The sequence below is a fragment of the Megalops cyprinoides genome, chromosome 11 (genome assembly GCF_013368585.1).
Source record: "Megalops cyprinoides isolate fMegCyp1 chromosome 11, fMegCyp1.pri, whole genome shotgun sequence".
In the NCBI taxonomy this organism is placed as follows: Eukaryota; Metazoa; Chordata; class Actinopteri; order Elopiformes; family Megalopidae; genus Megalops; species Megalops cyprinoides.
This window is the reverse complement of record NC_050593.1, coordinates 29883151-29905397: the sequence shown is the minus strand read 5'-3', so window position 1 is coordinate 29905397 and position 22247 is coordinate 29883151. Positions and strand designations below refer to the sequence as shown.

General features: G+C 46.5%; 1 protein-coding gene across 1 annotated transcript in view; it reads right to left on the bottom strand.

Moving 5' to 3' along the window:
- cdk15 (cyclin-dependent kinase 15) overlaps nt 1–22247 on the bottom strand; it is a 38704-nt gene that overhangs the window by 12762 nt on the left and 3695 nt on the right. Inside the window, exons 2-12 of the mRNA XM_036541409.1 lie at nt 21440–21471; nt 16381–16527; nt 16160–16254; nt 15501–15580; nt 15019–15113; nt 14769–14831; nt 13506–13629; nt 12012–12132; nt 10950–11043; nt 9931–9994; nt 2299–2347 (exon numbers count right to left, since the gene is read on the bottom strand). Coding sequence (XP_036397302.1) covers nt 2299–2347; nt 9931–9994; nt 10950–11043; nt 12012–12132; nt 13506–13629; nt 14769–14831; nt 15019–15113; nt 15501–15580; nt 16160–16254; nt 16381–16527; nt 21440–21471 — 964 coding nt within the window. The remainder of the gene's footprint in view (nt 1–2298; nt 2348–9930; nt 9995–10949; nt 11044–12011; nt 12133–13505; nt 13630–14768; nt 14832–15018; nt 15114–15500; nt 15581–16159; nt 16255–16380; nt 16528–21439; nt 21472–22247) is intronic.

Sequence of the window (22247 nt, the reverse complement as noted above, 5' to 3'; positions counted from 1 at the left end):
TCAGTTGACCTTTGTATATGTGCATATACACAGGTGTGTCTGTACACCTGCATGCCTGTGTATCTGTGTACCTGTATGCTACTAGACCTGTGTACACCTGTATGTCTACAGATTTGCATTCCTGTGCACCTGTGTGTCTGTAGACCCGTGTACCCTTGTTTTTATAGATATGTCTACCTTGTATACTGGTTTATCTATATACCTTTGCTTTTCCCCTCGCATATCTAAAAGGCAGGTTCCATCAGCCCTAATCAACCAATCTGTTATCCTTAGTTGCAGCCCAAACAACACCCTCAACATGGAGGAAACACTGGAATGCAAAGTAAGACAGAGCTGCACCCTGGTGTACTGATGAAGCTTGTGTTTCAGATGAGCTTGTCACAAAATAAACAGGAGGCCACAAAGCACCATGTCTGACAAGCCTCAAAGACAAGGCTTTAACCCTGCGTGGCTCCTTTATTCATAAGGAGCAGGCTGCCACAAATCGCTACGAGCAAAACAGGTGACGGAGCCTTAAAGCTCTTGAATGGTTCTTGAGTCAGACTCTACGTGGGAAGAAGAAACGCTTGGTAAAAACATGTTTCTCTCTCCACCCTCCTGTGTGCTACTATAATAGCCATATGAACTCTTTGTAAGTACTGCTCCCCGGTATGGCCATTGTACTCTCTAATAAAAAGCAAAACTAAACTAAATAGAGCAAAAGAAACAGCTGCAGAGTCAGACAGCAAGTATGACCGGTCAATTTTTAGAAAAGTCATTTTTTTCTCGGCTAGTCTAACGTATTAGGGCCGTAATGAAAGCATTCAATTGCTTCACTTGTCACCTCAGGATGAGCATGTTTTTAAAGGCTGCCTTTTCTGGCGTTCTGTAGGACCCTGTCAAAGCCAATGTTATATCGCGTGCCTGGGGCCGCCACACAGGAACATCCATTTCACATGAACAACATCAACAGTTCTCCTCTGTGCCTGTGATCCGATGTTTCAATATACCATAGCCCGGTCATCACCCCTACAGATCCGTTCCTCCCAGACTTCTCCCAACCAAAGCAGGGCCGTCTCGACACTGTTGCCTCTGGCTTGCTCACATGGCTGATTTGAGGTTTTCCTTTTCACTGGGATTTGGAGGCTATCTGGATAATTTTTTTTTACCTGTACATTCTCACCCCACCACATTTCTCTTTGTTATCATTACTGTACAACAGGGCATGGATTTCGTCAAATTCACAGTGCTATCATTCGCTATCATCCTGTTTGGATTATACTGTGATTAACTGCGCTTTACTTTAATTGGGAGATTGAAATTCCCGTGTTAATTGCTTCAGAATGTTTGTCTTGACCTGTCTTGCGCGACCTTCCATAGCTTTTCGTTCTACCGCTCATTCTCTCTGCTTTCCTGGTGCTAGTTCATTCTTGCATTTGTTTTTGTTTTTGCATTGCACCTTTTTATAATAGCTTACCCTGTTTTCACGTCTAGTGCGGTTTTATTGTTTGTACTGTTTTATTACTCTGGCGTCTTTATTGTCTTTGTATTCCCCTGTCTGCGCCTTATGAACTGTATCTTCTGATCTGTGGTAATTCCCAGTTACCTGCTATCCTTTAATTTAATTTCACTTGAATTCTGTTCCTCGAAGAAAATTTCTCTGTGTTGCCTTCCGTGAGGAACGTGCGTTATGCCGAATCTAATATATTAAAATGATACATGTTATTGAGAGGGGGGGGTTTAATTCTTTCAGAGAGGAAAGGCTTGCTTGAAGGAGGTTTAGATTTAGTGAGGGTTTAAACCTTCGACAGAAGCTCTCCTATCAAGCCATTAAAGTGAATTTGATTTTAAATTAGAGAGTTCTACAAACATATTTCTCCTCCTGCTCCCCCGTCCCCCCCCCCTCGCCGTCTTTAAATGAGCCCCATTGTGAGTGGTTGGACGGTTCTGCGCTGGGGGCACAAAATGCCCGCCGTGTTTCACAAAGACGTTCCTGTTCGCACTCGCGCTCCCTCTGCACCCCCTTCACCCCCCCCCGATCTGGGCCGAGGCCTGGACAAATACAGCCTAAATGATAGATCTGTTCCGTAATGCGATACGCACTTCACTCCCTACAATAAGCGCTGGAATACATGCACACACACATGCACGCAGAGGCACACACACACAGACACACGCACACATGCACATGCACACACATGTACACACACAAACACACACACAGAGGCACGTACACACACAAACACACACACAGAGTGAAGCAACACATGACTTGTTTCTTGGTCAACCACTTCTTTGAATGAGAGGGCGGGATTTTACCTTTTCCACACATTCCGGAACAGCTGGGGTTCACAGGGAAGGAACCATTCTGTGGAAAGAATAAAGACTTGTTCCGTCAGAAGGTGAGAAGGATAATGTAACAGCAACACAAACAATGACACAAATCTATTGTTCTGAAATGTGGTGAACTCCATGGCTGCATAAAGCCAAAAGATCTCCAGCATAGCAACTGTTGTTTATGCATTTTAATAAAATAAACAGAATCAGAGCAGGCCACCATGGTGCTATTTACAGCTGAGTCAAACTGAGGCACTACAGATTTGGAAAATGTCAGATGAACACTTATCTTTCCTTTTTGTGGTCTGGCAAAAATGGAATCTGTTTATTTCAGCGTGGGACAAGTAACACATTTAACATGTCATGCATAAGAAATGACTAGAACTGATCAATGATCCATGTTCTTTCTGACTTCCCTGTAAACTGTAAAATATTAAACACACAACTAACTGTCTCTAAATTTTCTGAACCAAAAAATGGGGAGGTTTCTCCCCCACAGGTGTTTTTACCAGCTTAAATGCATGGTTGAAAGCTGAGGACAAGGAACATATTTTCCATAAAACAATATCATAAAAACATCTGCACACAACGACGAAGAGAATTTCAGTGTTGTCACACCTTGTTTGTTACAGTGTAGATGTGGTTATCCACTGAACACCAAACAGCTAATGCAAGGCATGACTATTCATTACAATAAGCTCTCTGGCTTTTGTGATTAACACCATTGCTATGATTTCCCATCAGCTGAATGTGACGAGCACTTTCTTTTGGATTAGTGATGTGTGTTCTTGCGGTCTGTGCTCTCCCCCTTGTTTTTTTAATCGGGCATGGTTACGAGAATGATGACTGCTGTGGTTTGGAGAGCTCAGGGAGGGCTGTGATTTACAGCTGCCAGAAGCCAGACCTGGCACTCCCCATGGCTGCGGAATGGACATGTCTTTATGCAGAGTCACTTTCCCTCTGTCAGGTGTGCGTGTGTGTCTGTGTGTGTCTGTGTGTGTGTGTGTGAGAGAGAGAGACTGTATGCCTTCAGCATTGCCTAGGTCTCTGTGTATGTGAGTGTGTCTGTGTGTGTGTGACTGTATGCCTTTCAGCATTGCATATGTTTGTGTGTGTGTGTTTGTGTGTGTGTGACTGCATGCCTTTCAGCATTGCATATGTCTGTGTGTGTGTGTGTGTGTGTGACTGCATGCCTTTCAGCATTGCATATGTCTGTGTGTGTGTTTGTGTCTGTGTGTGTGTGTGTGTGTGTGTGTGTGTGTGTGTGTGTGTGTGTATGTGACTGTATGCCTTTCAGCATTGCATATGTCTCTTGACTGTATGACTTTCAGCATTGCCTAGGTCTGTGTGTGTTTGTGTGTGTGCGTGTGAGCATGGCTGTGTGAGTGTAAGTGTGCCTGTGTGTCTGCATCTGTATGAGTATGGTGTGTGCGTGTGTGTGAGCGTATGTGTCTGCGTGTGAAAGTGTTTAATTGTGCGTGTCAGTATGAAAGTGTGTGTGAGTGTGTGCGTGTGCGTGTCCCAGTGTGTTTGTGAGCATGGCTGTATGTGTGTGTAAGTGTGCCTGTGTGTCTGTGTCTGTATGAGTATAAGCGAGCGTGTCTATGTGAGAGATGAGGGTGAGTGAAAGGCCTTTGAGCCCAGCTGTGAATCTCAGGATGTTTTAATTAAAGTGTAATCGCTGTGCTCCTGCCTACAGAGGAGATAAATACAGAGAGAATGATGCCTCATGCCAAAGAGTGTCAGCTCTCAGCATCGCGACTATCAAGCTTTTCATTAAATCCCTGAAAATGGTATTCCCTGACTCAATTTCAAACCTACTGCAAAGGTAAAAGTGTAAAATTACCAAATTAGCAGGCACTGTTTTTTTTTTGGATATACTGGTAACACACATAGAGAATTATGCATGAGCACTCCCAAACCACACACACACTCAAACACAAACACAACCTCACACACGCACACACACACAGAAACTTAAACAGAAACACACTCATACGTACACTCTCTGACATGGATGTAGTTTTTGTACAGTCAGTCCTCTCCCATCTGCAGGCCACCGGGGCTCCTCTGCTGAAAGCTGCTCAGTCTGATTTATTCAAATCATGTGGTCTGAGCAGTAGCGGTGATGGTGTGTGTGTGTGTGTGTGTGTTTGCCCCCACACATCCTCCTTCATAAGAGACCCAGCAGCAGGGTGCCATTATGTTTTAAAGTGAAACATTTTGAAATACTACATAGCCACAAACTCTTCAAATGTGGAATATCCCTTTTTGTTTCTTACTGCGTAAGGGCCTGTTCTGTCAAATGTGCAAAGGGGGTTTGTTTGTCTCTATCGTAGAGGCGTGAGACCTGCTCGGCCCTGCCCCTTGTCCACCCTCACCGGTCCGCTTGCACGTCCCCCCCCCCCCAACCCCCCCGGAGACTCCATCTGCCAGGTGCGAACGCCTCCTCCTCACTGCAGCAGTTCATGTCTTTATATCAAAGTTTCACCTATTTGTGAGGCTTTACTCAGGACTCTGTCACTCCTGCCAGCTGCCCCACCCCCTGCAGGGGTCACAGTTACCGGGACTGTAGCCATCACAGCCCGCGCAGTGCCAGGAGGCCCTGCTGTTTCATCTGCTTATCACAAATTCTGCTCCGTCGCAGAATGCTCACAGCTTTTTTTACCTCCTTTTTGGAACCTGCTATCTGCTGGAGGGATATGTGCTATGTGTTAACTGTCTGCTGGAGGGCTATGTGCTATTAACTAACTCTCTGCTGGAGGCCTGGGTGCTATGTGCTAACTGCCCGCTTGTGGGCTATGTGGTATGTGCTATATGCTGTCGGTCAGAGGGAGATGTAGTTTGGTCTCATACAGGAATGGGGAAAGCAGGAATAATTTCCTCTCCCATTTCATCAGCACTAATGTGTATATGTATGTCTGTATTTGGATGTGAACTAGTGTGTGTGTATGTGCATGTGCATGTGTGTGCATGTGTGTGTTTGTGTGTGTGTGTATGTGTGAGTGAGTGTATTTGTATGCATGTGTATGTGTGTGTGTGTGTATGAGTGAGTGTATTTGTATGCATGTGTTTGTGTGTGTGTGTGTGTGTGTGAGTGAGTGTATTTGTATGCGTGTGTGTGTGTGTGTGTGTGTGTGTGTGTGAGTGAGTGTATTTGTATGCATGTGTATATGTGTGTGTGTGTGTGTGTGTGTGTATGCATGTGTATGTGTGTGTATGTGTGAGTGAGTGTGTGTGTGTGTGTGTGTGTGTGTGTGTGTGTGTGTGTGTGTGTGTGCGAGTGTGTGTGAGTGTGTGTGAGTGAGTGTATGTTTGTAGAACAGAATGAGATCTGACCAGGGTGCAGAATCTCAGGCATGCGCCTCTCTGTGTGGGCAGTGTATTCTGCAGCAGAGCTGTGTGCGGAACCATCTTTCTCAGGTCCGCTCACGCGCGCTCTCCTCCTTCTCCAACGGTCCAGGGCGGCTCCCTCTGTTCATTACTGGAAATTTGAGGTGGGGGGGGATGCAGGCCGCGGCCCTTCAAGCTCAACATGTGTTTCTCTCTGAGGTTTGGACGACTTTGAAAGAGCTCAGAAAATAAAACCGAGCTCAGCAAGGTGAGTCAGGACAGCGGAACCCGCGCGATGACCGCACCGAGAGGGGAGGCTTTTTCTGTTTCGTAAGCCTTTCTTCAAAGCTAAATTTGACGGCACTCATAAAGCTCAACCTAGACTTTACTGCATCCCTCCTGTGGGGGTGAATACCCCATCTAGCGAGCCAATTACCAGTTGGTTTCATTAAATCTAAGCGCTTTACAGGCCTTGATAATAGGCTTATCATAATAATCCAATATCACTATACTTTACTCCAAATCCATTTCTATCATTGTCACACCAGAGACAGTGCTGACCATATTTATGCCTCTTGATATATTGGGTTGTAGAGTGGTGGACTGGAGACTGAGGAAATTCATATTTAATGTCTCAGCCAAAACCTGCACATCTGGACCCACACATCCCTTTTCTTTACTTCTTCCCTTAAAAAGCTACTCTTTTTCTGGAATTTTTCTCATCAACACTGGGAACCAGTGCTCTGGGCAGACGGCTCTTTTTTCAAGCTTGCAATCGCAGTTTGATTAATGTCTTTTCAACAGGAAATCATTATATTGTAAACTGAGTTGCCTTTGACTTTTTTTTCTGTTTTAAAACCTGATTCCGTTATTTTGGCAGCGGTGACGTAATGGCTCGTGAAATGGAAAGCATGTGTGGCCTAGATCCTGCCTCCGAGAGAAACAACACGGGGAGAGAGAGCCGGACAGCCTGACTTCAGACTGCGTGCGTGTGTGTGCGTGCATGTGTGTGTGTGTGTGTGTGTGTGTGTGTGTGTGTGTGTGTGTGTGTGTGTGTGTGTGTGTGTGTGTAGTGCAGGAACTGTGATCTGTAATTATGGATGCGTGTGATGAAAGAACCATAAATGTGTGTGCGTGTGTATGTGTGTGTGCGTGCGTGTGTGTATGTGTGTGTAGTGCAGGAACTGTAATCTGTAATTATGGATGCATGTAGAGAAAGAACCATAAGTGTGTACGTGTGGCTGCGTGTGCGTGTGTGTGTGTTTTGAGGAAACCGTATGTACGCGTCAGCGTGTGTGTGTGAGCGCAGACTAAATATGTATGAGCTGACCAGCAGTGGGGAAAGCGGATGTGTGAACTGGCATGCAAGGCGGACGGTATGGCTGTATAAAATTACACACATGCTTATGTTTGCTCCAAGCCCTCAGCCTCTGCTGGCTGCCAGGCACCACGTGAGGGAAGGGCCAGGGAGAGGGGATAGAGGGGAGAGAGGCCCCATGCCAGACATAGCCCCGGCCCAGGAAAGGCATTATGGGACGGCAGTACAGTATGCTTCTCATCCACATTTAGATTTGTTGAGTAAACATATATATGTTTTTGAGTGTATGTATTTTCTCACCTAGGAGCTTTTAAAATGTGTGTTAACTCAACACATTTTAATAACACACTGCATTTGACTGCCCTCAACAGAGTCTTATCCTCCATAGAAACAATTGTTTTGTACTGTTATTGTATTACGGTTGTAATTACGTTAACTCATTGTATCTAATTGTACTCCGGGTTTGTTGGCAGTTCATCTCCTGCATAAGCGTGTGTGAGTGTGTTCAGGGTTTATTTGCTTTTCTTTATGATGGCAACAGTAAAGCATTTGCTTCTGGTAAGCCTTTAGAAGGACTATATGAGAATGAAATCATTTCCTTCTTTCCATTAAAGAAATAAATTTCTCAAACCTGTAGTGGAAATACTGTGGCGTCTGCTGTCTGCTTCTAAGGGTTTCTATTAAGGGTCCTACATACATGTAAGAGTTACATAATCATAATAAGCGCTTCATAAACATTCAAAAACTTCTAAACATGTACTGTTAAAGATGTACAAAGTGCTATGTCACCATACATCATATATAAAATTTGGTCTATGTCACGGCACAAGTGTTCATGTTTTGTGTATAATGTGTTATGTAGTTCTTATGTATCTCATAGAATCTTTCACAGAATGTATTATTAAACTTTTCAACACGTATCATATTTAGTGAATCAGACTCAGAAACACTGACATTCACACAAACATAACACACACACACACACACACACACACACACACATATGCACATACAATAAAGTACTCTCTAAATTGATGACAGCACCTCTCCAACCATAATTCTTTCTTCAAGCCAACACCCAGCTCAATGAGATTTCCATATATTCTCATAAAGAGCATCATGACAACAAACGTCCGACACTCTCTCACATACAGGAGGGAGTCTGGAAAGGCACTTGACTGAACACCTGAAACTCTTTCTGGTGCCTGTTATGGTAACTGAAACCTCTGTGTGTTTGAGGCATACGTTTGAGGGGTGTGCCAGGTGTGTGGCTTAATTGCCACTGAATACATGGGCTTCTTGCTGATTTATTGTCACTATACCTGGTGCAGAAAGCTGACCTGGCACACATGCAGCTCAACAGCCATTAGTCATGATGACGTCAGCAAGTGGTAAATTTACCCATAATACCCTGAGCCACATGGAGATACAGCACTGTGATATCTCAGGACCATAGTGAAAGCTTCCAGGCGACCACAGGGGGCCACCGAGGGGTAATTTTGTCCTTCTAAGGGTGGTACTTTGGTCACTCAGAATCCTCATTTCCCACATCTATGAAGCAATCTAGCATGTATTTTCCTATATGATAGTAGCTGGGAGTAACTAGAAATCTATCTACCTTGCTGTGAAAAGCAGAGCAATATTAGTCTCGTAAAGTTTGCGAAGGTTGTGTGGCGACAGTGGGCACAGGGTGGAAAACTGTAATGAATATGAGTTTATGGAATATAAGTTCATGGAACTTATATGAGTATGGAATATGAGTTCCACTTTTTCGGGTAAACCCGGTGAAAATCCCCAATTGGTGTGGAAGGCTTTAAAGCCATTCGTTTTCCTGCGAGCAGCATGTGCTGGCAGTGTTAAAGCCTCACTTCCCCTGCATCACAGCATGGCGCCCTGTCTCTCATTGAGTTTTCCACAGACAGACAGTCACAGCTGCAAGCTGCCAAGGCAGGGGACGTGCTCTCACATTGTCTCATGCTGCCCCCTGCTGTTGGGGAGTATCACAATATGGTCACGGTCTAACTGTCCATTAACCGCTTTTTAAAAGAAGGCTCTGGTCATTAATTAAAATACAGAAAAACAAACAAGCTAAAGGGCCAAAAACTTTATATATTCCATGACACACGTCATGCTTATATACACAGCTAAGCATATTAAACCAAGTCACATTTTCACTGTTAACTGAAAAACTACAACAGTCGCCTTGCAAAAACCACACATTGATATGCTCACAATATATTTTTTTCAGCATGATTCTTGGTCTCTTAAACTGAGAAAGTTATATGCATAAAAAACCTTCTTAAAAAGCATTGCATATGTTTCTAATCATTGTAAGGAAAATCTCTGGCTGGCAGTAAGATCTGCTTGTGTCGTCGGCCAGAGAATGAGGGTGTGGCTGCACCGCGGGGTGACACGAAACTAGTCAGAACCTTCCTCCATATGTCAGTAACCACTTCATACACATCATAACACATATTAATTTCTGCTTACTTTATGTATTTATTGCTGCTTATTTTACATGCAGTATTGTGATGTGTTATGGATACTGTGATCCAGCGACTGTGATGCATGGTAGTGTCTGCTCTTGGCTTCCCTTAGTTCCTAGGCTGTCGAGTTTCACTTCAGGTCAGCACGAGTCAACTTGTGGTAGGGCTTCAATAGTGTTGTGCTTACACTTACTGGTGTGGGAGTGCTGTTAGCCTGGTCTTACACTGGTGCTCATTTAAATTGAATGGATGCACATCTGTTCTCTGCACTGGAGATCGCTCAGAGTAAGAGCGTCTGCTAAATGAATCTAATGTAACGTGCGGTTATGTATGAGTTTGAACTGTTAAAGTGAGTTCTCCTTTAAGACACTGATCCACTTGCCCTGCACCCCTTCACCCCGACCTGAGAGGGGCTATGCTCCCCCCACCATAGAACCCCGGATAAATAAACAATGGCTTGAGGAGCGAATCTCTGACCTGGTTTGAAGTTGGGCAGCTCGCTGACTCCTGGCCAGGTCTCCTCTGTAGGGACTCCCAGGACCTGAGGACACAGCAGATAACATCGCCCGCCGTCACCCCCAGGGCCCCGACCAGGCTACAATAACAGGGCATAGCTCCGCCCTCCGGCTTGTGAGATATACGGCCTGACCCATTAAGACACGAAGGCCGGTGTGACTTCCCGTGACACGGAAAGATCCGCAGTGGGAGTCTAGACTGAGGGATCGATTAGATCAGAACCACGCTCGACCCGTGAGTAATGCAGCCATTACACTGCAGATAAGCCATCAGATTCTGTGACATGAGCAGATAGAATTCCACCCCAGTGAAGCCTTTGGCTGTTCCGCCTGTAGTGAGCAGTTTCCTTAGAGTGGATTACACTCTGATGATAGCATTATATTTGTTGTGTTGGTGTCCACATTGTTTGAATTGAATGGATTTAATTTACTGTTAAACAAATAAGAGCCAGACACACAAAGACCCAGAGAGACTGCCTACTGGGACTTTGGGCTGGTCATGACTGTCATTTTTTTGTACGCCTGTAGGATGTTTTATTTGCTGGTTTCATTGCGTTTTGTAACCTTGTGTGTGAATGATTTACTACAGATTATTTGTTTCTGTTATTGATTGTTCATCTGCCTTCACGCATCTATATTCATTCATTTACATTTGGATTAATGCTGTCTGTGGAGTGCTCTGTCACCCTGTGATGCCAAAACTGTCAGAGAAATCTCATTTACTGATTAACTGATGCATGGAACCAGATTAAATTCCATAAGCTTCTGTGAATGCGCGTATGTGCTAAATGAATAAATGGTTATTATTAGAAGAGGAAGACTAAGAGGTCTCATTCCGGCAGGAGTTTTTTTTTTTTAGATTTTGAGTCTGCATTTTTTAACCCTCTGTGGAATATTTTACTGTTGCTGTTTGCTCGGGTTTTGGCAGGCAGAGGAGACATAGAAGTATTCTATGTGCGCGAGTGGTCCCTTCTCACTCACCGCCCATATCTTCTGCAGCTGCTCGAAGACATCTGTCACACCGGGAAATGCTGGCGCCCCCTGGAGCATCTCGATGAAAATGCAGCCCGCACCCCTTCGTTGAGAGAGTGAGGGGGGGATTCATCAATGCTTTCTGGCCACAGGTTAGCCCATGCCTTACATCAATGTTGTCAGATAGAATGGATCGATCCATAGATACCAGAGGAAGGTCCTCAAATTGGCTTATGGGGAAGGCGTTTGAAAAAACACCTCACCAGGAAACGGAATGAATATGAAGGTGTTACTATATGTACACAATGATTCATTCAGATTGTTTTGCCATTAAGCATTTCTTGTTGAGCTCAGACTTTCTCGACTTTTATGAACATACATGCAGTTTAAATGCATTGACTGTAAGTATTTCTTAATGGGAGCCAAAACAAACACAATTAAAAAATAACAATTCCAAATATCACATTTTTTGCAAATAAAGTTAATTAATATCAGGTTGCATGTTTGAAATGTGCTCTTTTTATCTTTTGAAATAAACTGCTCATAATCTGGCTGGGATATTTGTAGCAGTCATAAACGTGCAGGGCCTAAATCCCCAAAATATTTGGAGCGGTCAAACAGAGCTTTTCCGATTAAAATTCATGTGCAGAAGGATATTTAGGCAGTGCTTACTCCTATTTATTTCTACGAGCCCTTACAGTCTTGCCAGCTATGAAAGAAACAATAGCCCAGCGTCTCAACTTCCAAACATTTGTTTTTCATATGTTGCCTAACAGTAACTAGATATCTGTCAGGGGACATCTTCCCCCTGCCAAAAGTCTTTTATTGGAAAAGTAACAGAATTTGTAACACACAGAGATACTTAAGACCATGGAGAGATTGTTGAAAGAATTTGTAAGGGGGCTTAGCTGAACTCCTTCCTGTGTTATGCGAGCATTAGTTAGGAAAAGTTTGAGGTTTGCAGGTGGGTCTGAGTAATGACCTCACCCCCAGGGGGTTGACTTGAATGATTTGATCCTCCGGTCCTCCCCCCACTTCAATCTGTGCTTCAGGGTTGTGGTGGTCACTTACCAGATGTCAAGGGCTGTGGAGTAGTCGGTGGATCCCAGAAGCACGTCAGGTGGGCGGTACCACAGCGTCACCACCTCTGAGGAGTAGGTCTGGCTGGGGATGGACTTGGACCGGGCCAGACCTTAACACAGGAGGTAACGCAGAGTGACTTTCGATATGCGCATATTTCTTGGCATGGCTAGCCGCTCATTTAATTGTTTTAAACCCTTTGCAGAGTCTGCATTATGGAATATTAGTTTTGAACCTTGGCGACCTCAGGGAACATAAAGGGTTCAATCTCTCATATTGTCCAGCTTAAAGCTGTAAACATCTAAGGGGTGTGTGTGGGGGGGGGTGTGGATACGACCCCTCCCTGACAGAGTTGGGCAGGACTCCCGTAGGCAGATTGCTGAGGTTTCACACTGTGATCAAGGTGCCCGCAAGCCCAGTAAAAAGCCTGGTTTTGGACCGGGGATGGTGGGCAGAGGGGTTTATGGGTTTGGACCGAACCCGCTGGAGCCGGTTCACTCCCTGGCTGCTGCGGAGGGTCTCCGGGAGGGAGTAAGCGCAGAGCACAGACTGTTTATCCCACAGGGATCCTGACTCACCCAGCTGCATTGCATCATATTCTCTAATATAACTCCAACGTAAAAAAGGAGAGCAGGACAAATGCACAGAAGAAACGTTAAGGGTTAGAAAGAGGTCGTTGAGGTGATCCAGCAATTTGCTGAGAGGCCCTAAAAGGTAACACCATAATGTCTATGTGTGGGACCAAGAGTCCAGACTTTCATACTGTTATTACTTTGCTACACTACTGTTCCTGAAGATTACCCAGCTGGACCCATCAAGCCTCCTGTAACACGCTTGCATCATGGGATATGGCTGCTGACGAAGTGACAAGAATGACCGAAAGGCACTATGTGCTTACTTTTTACTGTTTAATTATGTTTTCGCATATTTTCTCTAATATGTTTTCCTGTACTTTTTAGCAGTTTTCACTTAGCAGTGAAGGAAAACCATTGAAATCTAAAAGACAAATGTTCACAAAATGAGTGATGGTACATGGCTTCATGGATGAAAGCCAATGTCCCTTCACTGTAATAAAAGCGGTATTTACACCACCGGCCCGCTGGAATGGACAAACTGCAAACTGCAGACCACCTGACAGGGCCTGAGTCATTCTGCCTTAGTTTACTTCTGCCAGCTGCAGTTGTCTCTATTGTGTGTCCATATAACAGAGTCACATAGCACACATGATTAGGGGATGGGTTTGTGGGTTGGTCTTGCGGCCACTGATGAATTCCTGCCCCCCCCAGTGGGGTATAAATCGCATAGCAACACTAAGGAGAGCCAATCAAACTGGGCGATTACACTGAAGGGGGAAAAGTCACATGATGACAGTGGCGATGGTGTTAAAAGAACACCAGTGAAATGTGAAAAACTGCGACTGTATCTTCTTTAAAGCTCGGTGAAAATGGCCCCTTGGCGTGGTGGTCATGTGAGTGCAGCACCCACCGAAGTCGGCCAGCTTGAGCTCCCCCAGGTAGCTGATGAGCAGGTTCTGGGGCTTCAGGTCACGGTGCAGGATCCTACGGCCGTGGATGTACGACAGGCCTCTCAGCAGCTGGAACATGAAGATCTGAGCGAGAGAGAGAGAGAGACAGACAGACAGAGAGAGAGAGAGAGAGAGAGAGAGAGAGAGAGAGAGAGAGAGACAGAGAGAGAGAGAGAGAGAGAGAGAGAGAGAGAGAGAGAGACAGATGAGAGAAACAAATGAGAGGAGGAAGAGGGGAAAAAAAACAGTCAGTTGAGAAGTGAGGAGACGCAGACATGGTTTTTTTCCCCGGCGATAACCATGGCAACTGATTTGGGCGTAAGATAATAAACCCAGAATGTAAAAGTCTCCTCCGGTTCTCCTGTTACGCGTCAGGGCCGGTTGATGAGCAGAAATGAGCAGAAGGTGGATGGTGGGTGGTTACAGACAGTCTTGTCTCTCCCCCAACCCCCGACGACTCCCCTTTCATCTGTGCACCTGTTTCTGGTTTCCCGGCTGGGCCCGCTGTGGCTGTGGGGCGATCAGCGGGAGGCCCCCCTGACACGGCTGTCAGATTCCGTCAGGAAGACAGGGCTCTCGCTCCCCTGCACCCAAACACAGGGTCACAGCCGGCCCCCGCCCGCCCGCCCCCCTCCCCAGCTGTGGCGGGGTCGATGGGATGCCCAAAAAAAGGCCGGCACATACACACACTCTCGCTCCACATGCACGTTAGAGGGGTTGATCTTCTGCAGGTGCAAATGTTCCCAATTGGCGAGCCCTGGACCCCTCTCTACCCTGACATGCTGTATTCAGAAACAGCAGCAGGAGGCAAACACTGCTCAAAGGAAGCCATGATGTCCTCTGACCAGCCCTCCCCTGCCCATTCCACTGCCTGTCACTCAAGCAGCCTCTGGCAGGTACCTCAGTTGACCATGGGTCTGCTGCTCTGATTGTAATGGGGTTAGAGACTGTAGTCCCTTCACCCACGCGCAGACACACACACACACGCGCGCACACACATACACACACACACAAACATACACACACACACACGCACAGACACTCAGTAACACCCCCTCAGGAGTATGAGAGCAATCAGGAGTACTTCATGGTGATGCACAAGATCCCTGCACGTTTGGTTCTTACTGGTAAGGTTAATAGTTGCAACAGTTTGCATATATTCACCCAAGAAGGGCAAATTTAGGGCATACACCCCAGCTGTCCAATCAGAGCTCTGTCCTTACCCTGACGTTATGGGAGTGTAGCCCCCCAGGATGTTGGGTCATATACTGGGCGAGGTCTGTTTGCTGGGGGAGAGAGAGAGACAGGGACAGAGTGAGACAGTTAGCCACGAAAAGCTATAATCCTAAAATGTGGAAAATAGAAAAAGCAAAGAAAGAAAGGTGTGCCCAAACTTTTGCCCGGTACTGTACAGGCACAGCGCCAGCCGCTGAAGGCACAGACAGGGATGTGAGGACGGCGCTCCACACTCACCACGTACTCGAAGACGAAGGTGAGCGACTCTCGCGTGTGGATGATGTCGTGCAGCAGGACGATGTTGGCGTGCTTCAGGCCTTTGAGCAGCGAGGCTGGAGCGGGAAGGCAAAAAAAGCACGTGTGACACGTGCGAAGGAAACGCGCCCGGGAAATGTAAAACATGTCGTTGTTACGGCGATAACACATTCACAGATCTACAGATGGTTTACGCTCTGAGGTGTGCTAACGTCCACGATCCCTGCAAAGTTGCGCGCCATGTGCAGAACTGTGTGCTGTGTTCAGTTCTGGTGCACAGGGAGAGCCCTCTCATTATTACATTACATTATTTGCATTTAGGAGACACTCTCATCCAGAGAGATTTATAGAGAGATTTATGTCCAAGGGTACCACGGCAGTGCCCCAGCAGGGAATCAAGCTGGCAACCTTTCGGTTACTAGTCCTTCTCCCTGCCACTATCATACCCCACACCCCCCTCTCACCTTCCCGAATGGCCGTGAAGGGGACCCCCTCCTCCGTCTTCATGCGGATCACCTTCAGGGCGACCAGGTGACCGTTTATCCTGTGGAAAGAGGACGGACTCTGTTTGAGTGGTAGTTGGGCCTGCACAGCTGGCGGCAGTCAGACTCAACCCACGGTGGAGCGCCGCCACGTCGTAAAGTCAGAACAATAAAAGCGTAGGGGCTGCCAAACCCTAACGAGTCGCCCGTCCAACGAACGCGTTCACCCCAACAACTGTCCTAAAATATTCCCTGCGGATTCCTCGCCAAGACGGCCAGCTCCTGCCGTGAAATAGGGCCGCTCTTGCTGGACGTGATGCCGTTCGCTTCTCAGAGCGGATCCGCGTCGGCTGCCATTCCTGGACTCCTTTTGGCAGTTTTTGATTTTTGCTAAGCATGACCTAATGTAGCAAAAAACACTGCGATAAAAAAGGTTTTATGGTTTCTGGGCCTGATAATGTGGGACAACCTTGCAAATGGACTCAGGAAAACCTTTTTCTTTGGTAGAACCACATGACCTTTGACAAACAAGTCAGCGCTCATAAGTCACCCAGAGCGCAGTTAAACATAGCAGACAAAGGGCTGAGGCGATGCCATTACTGACTCATTGGGTGGGGCATAACAATGTGTCTGGTGCTCACCTGCTTATTCCCTTGTACACAGTGGCGTATGCTCCTTCTCCAAGTTTCTCTAGATTCAGATAAGAGGTTGCTGTGCCGAACTGAAGACCTGTTTTCTGTAGGACACAAGACCCAGGAGCACAGAGAGACACAGTTTTGCCAATAGTTAATTGTGCTGATGAGTAATTTGCACAATGGAGTATATCAGGTAAAGAGCTCAAGCAGCACCCCCTGGTGCTTACCCATTGGAACTCCTGCTCGAAACTCTTTCCGCCGAGAGGGTCACTGTTGCTCCGTGACCTTTGAACCCGTAACCGGCGGACCTGCAGTGTGTGGAACCAATGAGGCTGGGGCTCTGAGGAGTAGGTGGTGTCCTCCAGGTCACTGAGCTGGGGGAAGGAAAGATTTAGACATAGAATTAAGAGGCAGGGGGTTTGTGGATCCATAAATAATTTAATCACTGTCACAACACTGTCCAATGGACACATAAATACACACAAACCTGTACTGCACACATAATGTATACACATGTGTATGCACAAACACACACGCATACACACACACACACGTGCACACACATGGGCACACATGTGCACACACTATGGCCTGTTTGAATAGGCATGTGAAAAAGATGCAAAAAGAGATTTATATTTGTCTGAAGGTGTGTGTGTGTGTGTGTGTGTGTGTGTGTGCATCTACGGGCACAGCCACTGCTTCCTAACACCTAACAGGTGCACTCTGGGAAACATTTCACTGCAAAGATGATAATGTGACAACACACCCTAGAGCACCACAGCTATGTGGAGCAGCAGTACGTCTTCTTTATGGTATCTGTCAGTGGCACGGAGGGAGAGTATGATTTTACAACACAGTGAGGGGGAGAGGGATGGGGAGAGGGAGAGAGAGAGAGAGAGAGAGAGAGAGAGAGAGAGAGAGAGAGAGAGACTGACAGACAGAAGGATACGAGAGAATAAAATGGTGCTGAACCTTACGGCATAAGAAGACCACTTAGTGTGAGCTTTGCAGATAGGAAATCTTACAGCTGCCTTATAGCTGCCTTAGGGTTGTTATCAATCACCCCCATGGGGTCACTTCCCGCTCGGTGATTCTCTGTTTCTGTCGACGCTGCTCTTTTACAGAACAAGCTCGTTTGGCTCGGCGGGATTCGTCTAGAGCGCTGCATGACAGAGGTGGGCAGGAAGCACTTTAGGGCACTCTCCTGCCAGGAGATGCCGTGATACGATGTTCTTAACCACTCCTGTAAATTGCGGTGAGGACGTACCCAAAAAGCACTCGCCCAATAATCCTACCCCGCACTCAGCAACTTTGCACGCAGTCACCTCTACAGCCCTGAAGGATGTCCCCTTTTTCATGCTGTTTTGAATACAGTGCACATTCCCCTAATCATAAAATAGTCCTGCTTACCAGTCTCCATAGACATGGTGTAGCAGGCTACATGGCACAGTCCATTGGTGGGAGTTAAAGTCAACATTAGCATTACGTCACCAGTCACAGCGTCCTGCGAGCCACCCGCAGCACTGATGTCACAATCCGGGGACAAGGCGAACCAATGGGCTGCAAGCGTTCAAACGAGTGCGGCCCCAGCCCAGTTCAGCTCAGCTCAAACCAGCCTAGACCAGCTAACACAGACAAGCGCGAGTCTCTCTACCTCTGCGGAGGGCAGGTCTAGCGACTCCTCACTCCTGTTCTCCGCTGACGGCCGCTCCTCCACCTCCTCCTCCTCCTTCCTGACTCCTTCCTCTTTCTCCACCCCGCAGCAACAGCAGCACCTCTGGACGCACGCCACGCCCATGGCCCTCACACGCCACCCCAAATCCTCCATCCTTTATCCCTCCCTTCTTCTTCTCTCCCTCTTTCCCTCTCTCCCCTCTCTCTCTATTTCTTTCCTCTTACTTCTAACACACTTTCTATCTCTATCCCTCTACTACTCCAATATGTTGAAAAGCCCGGAGCTCATATGACTAGCATGAGCCTGACTCTAAACATGGTCGCATGACCCAATCTACAAGGAGAAGGAAAAAAAAAAGAAAAGAAAAAAAAACCCCGAACTCATCTTGAGTTCCTTATTGGGATAAGTGGGCCCATTCAAGCAGAGGACATCAGCTGAGGAAGAAAGCAGGCAAAAAAGCGAAGCAGAGGGAGGGGGGATTAGAAAGAGGGGAGGGTGAGGGAGGGAGGAGGCCATCTTAATCTGTTTAGGACCCGAAGACTCTGCGCAGAAAATGTCATTTCTATTCCCGTCACACATGAGAGCTCTCCTTTGTGCTTTGCCACAGCCACAGGGCCCTGCAGTTCTCGGCTCGGCCTCCGATAAAGAGTCACTTCCAGTCACGGTGTCGGCTTCGTCTCTCTCTCTCTCTCTCTCTGTCTCTCCCTCCGCCGTTCCTCCTGTCTTCCACCGGAACACATGTTCACACGTTCCTCACGCTCTGCACGCTCCGCAGGCCCTCCTCAGACACGCTGTCCTCTGCCTGTTGTCTTCCGCTCTGATGCCTGCGGCCGCACCTCCCTGTAGCCTTTTCCTGCCATACGGCTGAGGAATGCCAAACTGCTAATGGACCGAGTGCAAAGGCTCATGTCCCGGCACTGATAGTGGCAGGGACACTGTGCTGTAGGGAGATGAAGTCTTTTGGGTGAGATGTTAAACCTGGGCCCTGATTTACTGTGGTCATTAAACATCCCATGGCGCTTACTGCAAAAGAAAGGGGGTTCCCAGGTACCCTGGCAAAATTCCAGGTCTGGCTCTCTAACTCCTGCCCTATAATCATACTCCAGTGGAGTGGCAGTGTAGCATAGCGGTAAGGAGCAGGACTCCTAACCAAAAGGTTGCTGGTTTGATTCCCTGATGTGGCACCACTGCTGTACCCTTGGGCAAGGTACTTCGCCCAGAATTGCCAGAGTAAAATGTCCAGTTGTATAAATCGATAAAATTGTAACCTACGTAAGCCTAAGAGTGCCTGCAAAATGACAATAATGCGATGTAATAATAATGAATGAATGAATAAATGCCTGCCTCTTGTGGCACAAAATGTCTACCGTGCATCACCCCAGTGGATGCAACATGGAGGAACCCCCCTGTTTAATGCTGTTTGAAAGGGATGAAAAGCCCAACAGCACATAAATACCCTGTGTGAGTGAGGTGAGCAAAGCAACCTAAGAGAGGTTCTTTTTTTCTCTGCAGGAAAGCGGGACTTTACCGTCACTGGAAGGGGAGAGAGGACCCACACGGAGCCGCAGAGAAAGAGCACAGAACATTCCAGCAATTATCAGCCAAAGCTCGTTTTAATCAGCTGTGGCTGGACAGAACCGGTCGTGTCCGCCCCCGTTCCGCTGAGAGGTGAGGGCGGATTGACACCTCGTCTGACGGAGTGACGGACTGACAGGGCGCTGCGTTTGCATGTCCGCGCCAGGAGCAGCAGTGAGGGAGAGGGAGCGTCTGGAAGGCTCTCTCTCCCCCCTCCGTTCCGTGTTTGCGTTTACGACCGCGTGCTCAAACTGCCGAGCCAAGCTCCGCAGGGGGAGAAAGCTGCGCGTTTTTATATAGAAAACACTTAAAGCGCAAACGAGCCGGGATCACGAACGCGGGGCTCGGCAAGGCCACGCGGGGCATGTGCGTGTGAGGAGCTGGGCCGTTCCCAGCGTCCTGCCGGGATCCTCGCATACCTGCCAATCTCGGACGGCCTCTTTTTTACGGGCTGCGGCTTTCTCTCCCTCAAACCTGAGTCATTTTACTGTTTTCTACTTTATGTGTCTCACTTGTTGTTGCCTCTCTCTCTCTCGCTCTCTCATTCGTTACACATGTGCTGGGGTTTCTGTGAGCGGTTTTCTAAATCCTCTCTCCAAAACATGGTACTGGCGAGTATGGCAACCGATAATTGCTGCTCTGGAGGATGGGAGTAATTAACCACACAGCCAAGAGGAGTAGGAGTAGGAGGAGGAGGGGGAGAGTGGGTGGTGGGTCTGAGAGCTATTTTTGTCACTTTCTTCAAAAGTTGTATTCATTCGCAGAGGCTCTTCCATTGCCTCTGAGAGAGGAGACAGGTTTAAAAGCCCTTGAAATGAAGTTCAACTCACTGACAGGAAGGGCAGCTCCTACAAGGAAGGAAGACCCCCTGACTTCTGTACCTTCAGAATGATTCTCTCTCTCTCTCTCACACACACACACACACACACACACACACACCACACACTCACAATCTTTCTCTCTCTCACACGCACACACGCGCACGCAAACACACACAAACACACACACACACAAACACACGCGCACCCGCGCACGCAAACACACACACACACACACACACACACACACACACACACACACACAATCTCTCCCTCTTCCATCTTTATTTCCTCAGCAGGAAGCAGAACTCACTTCCTCAGCTCATCTTTTCTCTCTGCTGGGGGCACAGGGAGGTTGGGGGCTGTTTATTATATTTGTAACCTTTTTCCGTTTAATGTAAAATGGATGTCTATGTTTATTTGCAATGCAAATAAATTTTGTTAATATTGTTAGCCTGAATTTATCTGACTGAAAAATGTGTGTGTGTGTGTGTGTGTGTGTGTGTGTGTGAGAGAGAGAGAGTGAGAGAGAGAGAGAGACAGACAGACAGACAGAGAGACTTCACAAAAATAACATGTACAATTCCCTGTCCTACGGAATAGATGAATTACCCATCCGCTGAAGAGGACCAGAGGTTTACAATATTTGACTGAAGGATAATAAGGACAACAAAACCACCTCAAATTCAGCCTTTATGTTGTATTTGTCGGTAAATGACTTGGTATTATGCTACACTATTGTATTCATATTTATTAATCACATTCTAAAAAGAATTCAACTCCATTTCAAATTTAATGGTCACGGTGTCATTGTATATAATTAGCATAGTTGTAGTTAGTGTTGAATTCTGTGGATTGATATGCATGTCTGTCAGTGGAGAGCTTAGTGAGGTGGAAGACAGCATATTGGTTTTGTTGCCAAAGAACATTATTCAGGACATTTCTCTCTGGTCATTTGGCTGCCAGCCATGTCTGTGAGTGTGAGGTCAATCTGAACAATAATCCTATATGTAAATAAACCATATTGTAATATACTGAGAAATATGGTGTTCAGCACAAGAATATATTGCAAATATGTTTAAAATATATTAACATAGAAATATATTGCAATATACCGAAACTGCAATAACTTATGTTTTCAATATACTGATCAAGGTAAAAAATTATCTAAACTGTTTTCCTCATTTATTATTTTTTTGTATAGGATGGGGTGCTTACCTCTTCATATCCCAGGTGTCTCTGTTTTAGACCTGCAGAAAACAGGACAGAAAGTGCCTTCATAATTATAGAAAAAATACAGTTTTACAATTGAGTACAGCTGGTAACAATACATCAGCGTAGAAAATGTAAATATCAATTGTCAACAACAGACTGAGATTTGAGATGACTAAGCAAGGCAGATACATCCAGATAAAAAACGATTATGATAAGGATATGAGTAATGACCTAGCAAGCGAGATAACTTACAGTATTACTTCCCACACATATGCTAAATGTGATGTGTTCATGAGATTTCTTTTTTACTGTTTTTGTTTCACTTCAGAGAGCAATCCATATAAGCATAATTTTTCTAGACTAAACAATGAATCAATGATTTGAAATGTGCAAAGGGCCCTGCACTACAAATAAGCAATCCTCTGTTTACACAGTAATTTACCATGACACCAGACTTATTCTGAAACAGTATCCTCCAGGGACCGTGGCGTTGACCTCCACACAGAGTATGTGATGGTAACTACATGTGTTTTGGCCACGTCGCCTTGTAGCCAGGCAGGGCGAGTGGTTCGGCCAGCTTGCAGATACAGCAGCCAGCCTCAATAAGCCTGCCTCTATCTGCAGTAATCCTACACGGTGGGCCTGCGATGATCACAGCACCAGCCATATGCGCCGTCGGTCCCTTTGTGTCAGTCACGAAGCTCCCGTTGGGCCCTCCATTGTCCGTAGGGATTAGGAATCTGCAGAACGCACACAGGCAGCTAGCATCGCATTCTGTGCAGAGTGTGGCCGGGGGTGCAATGAGCGAAGA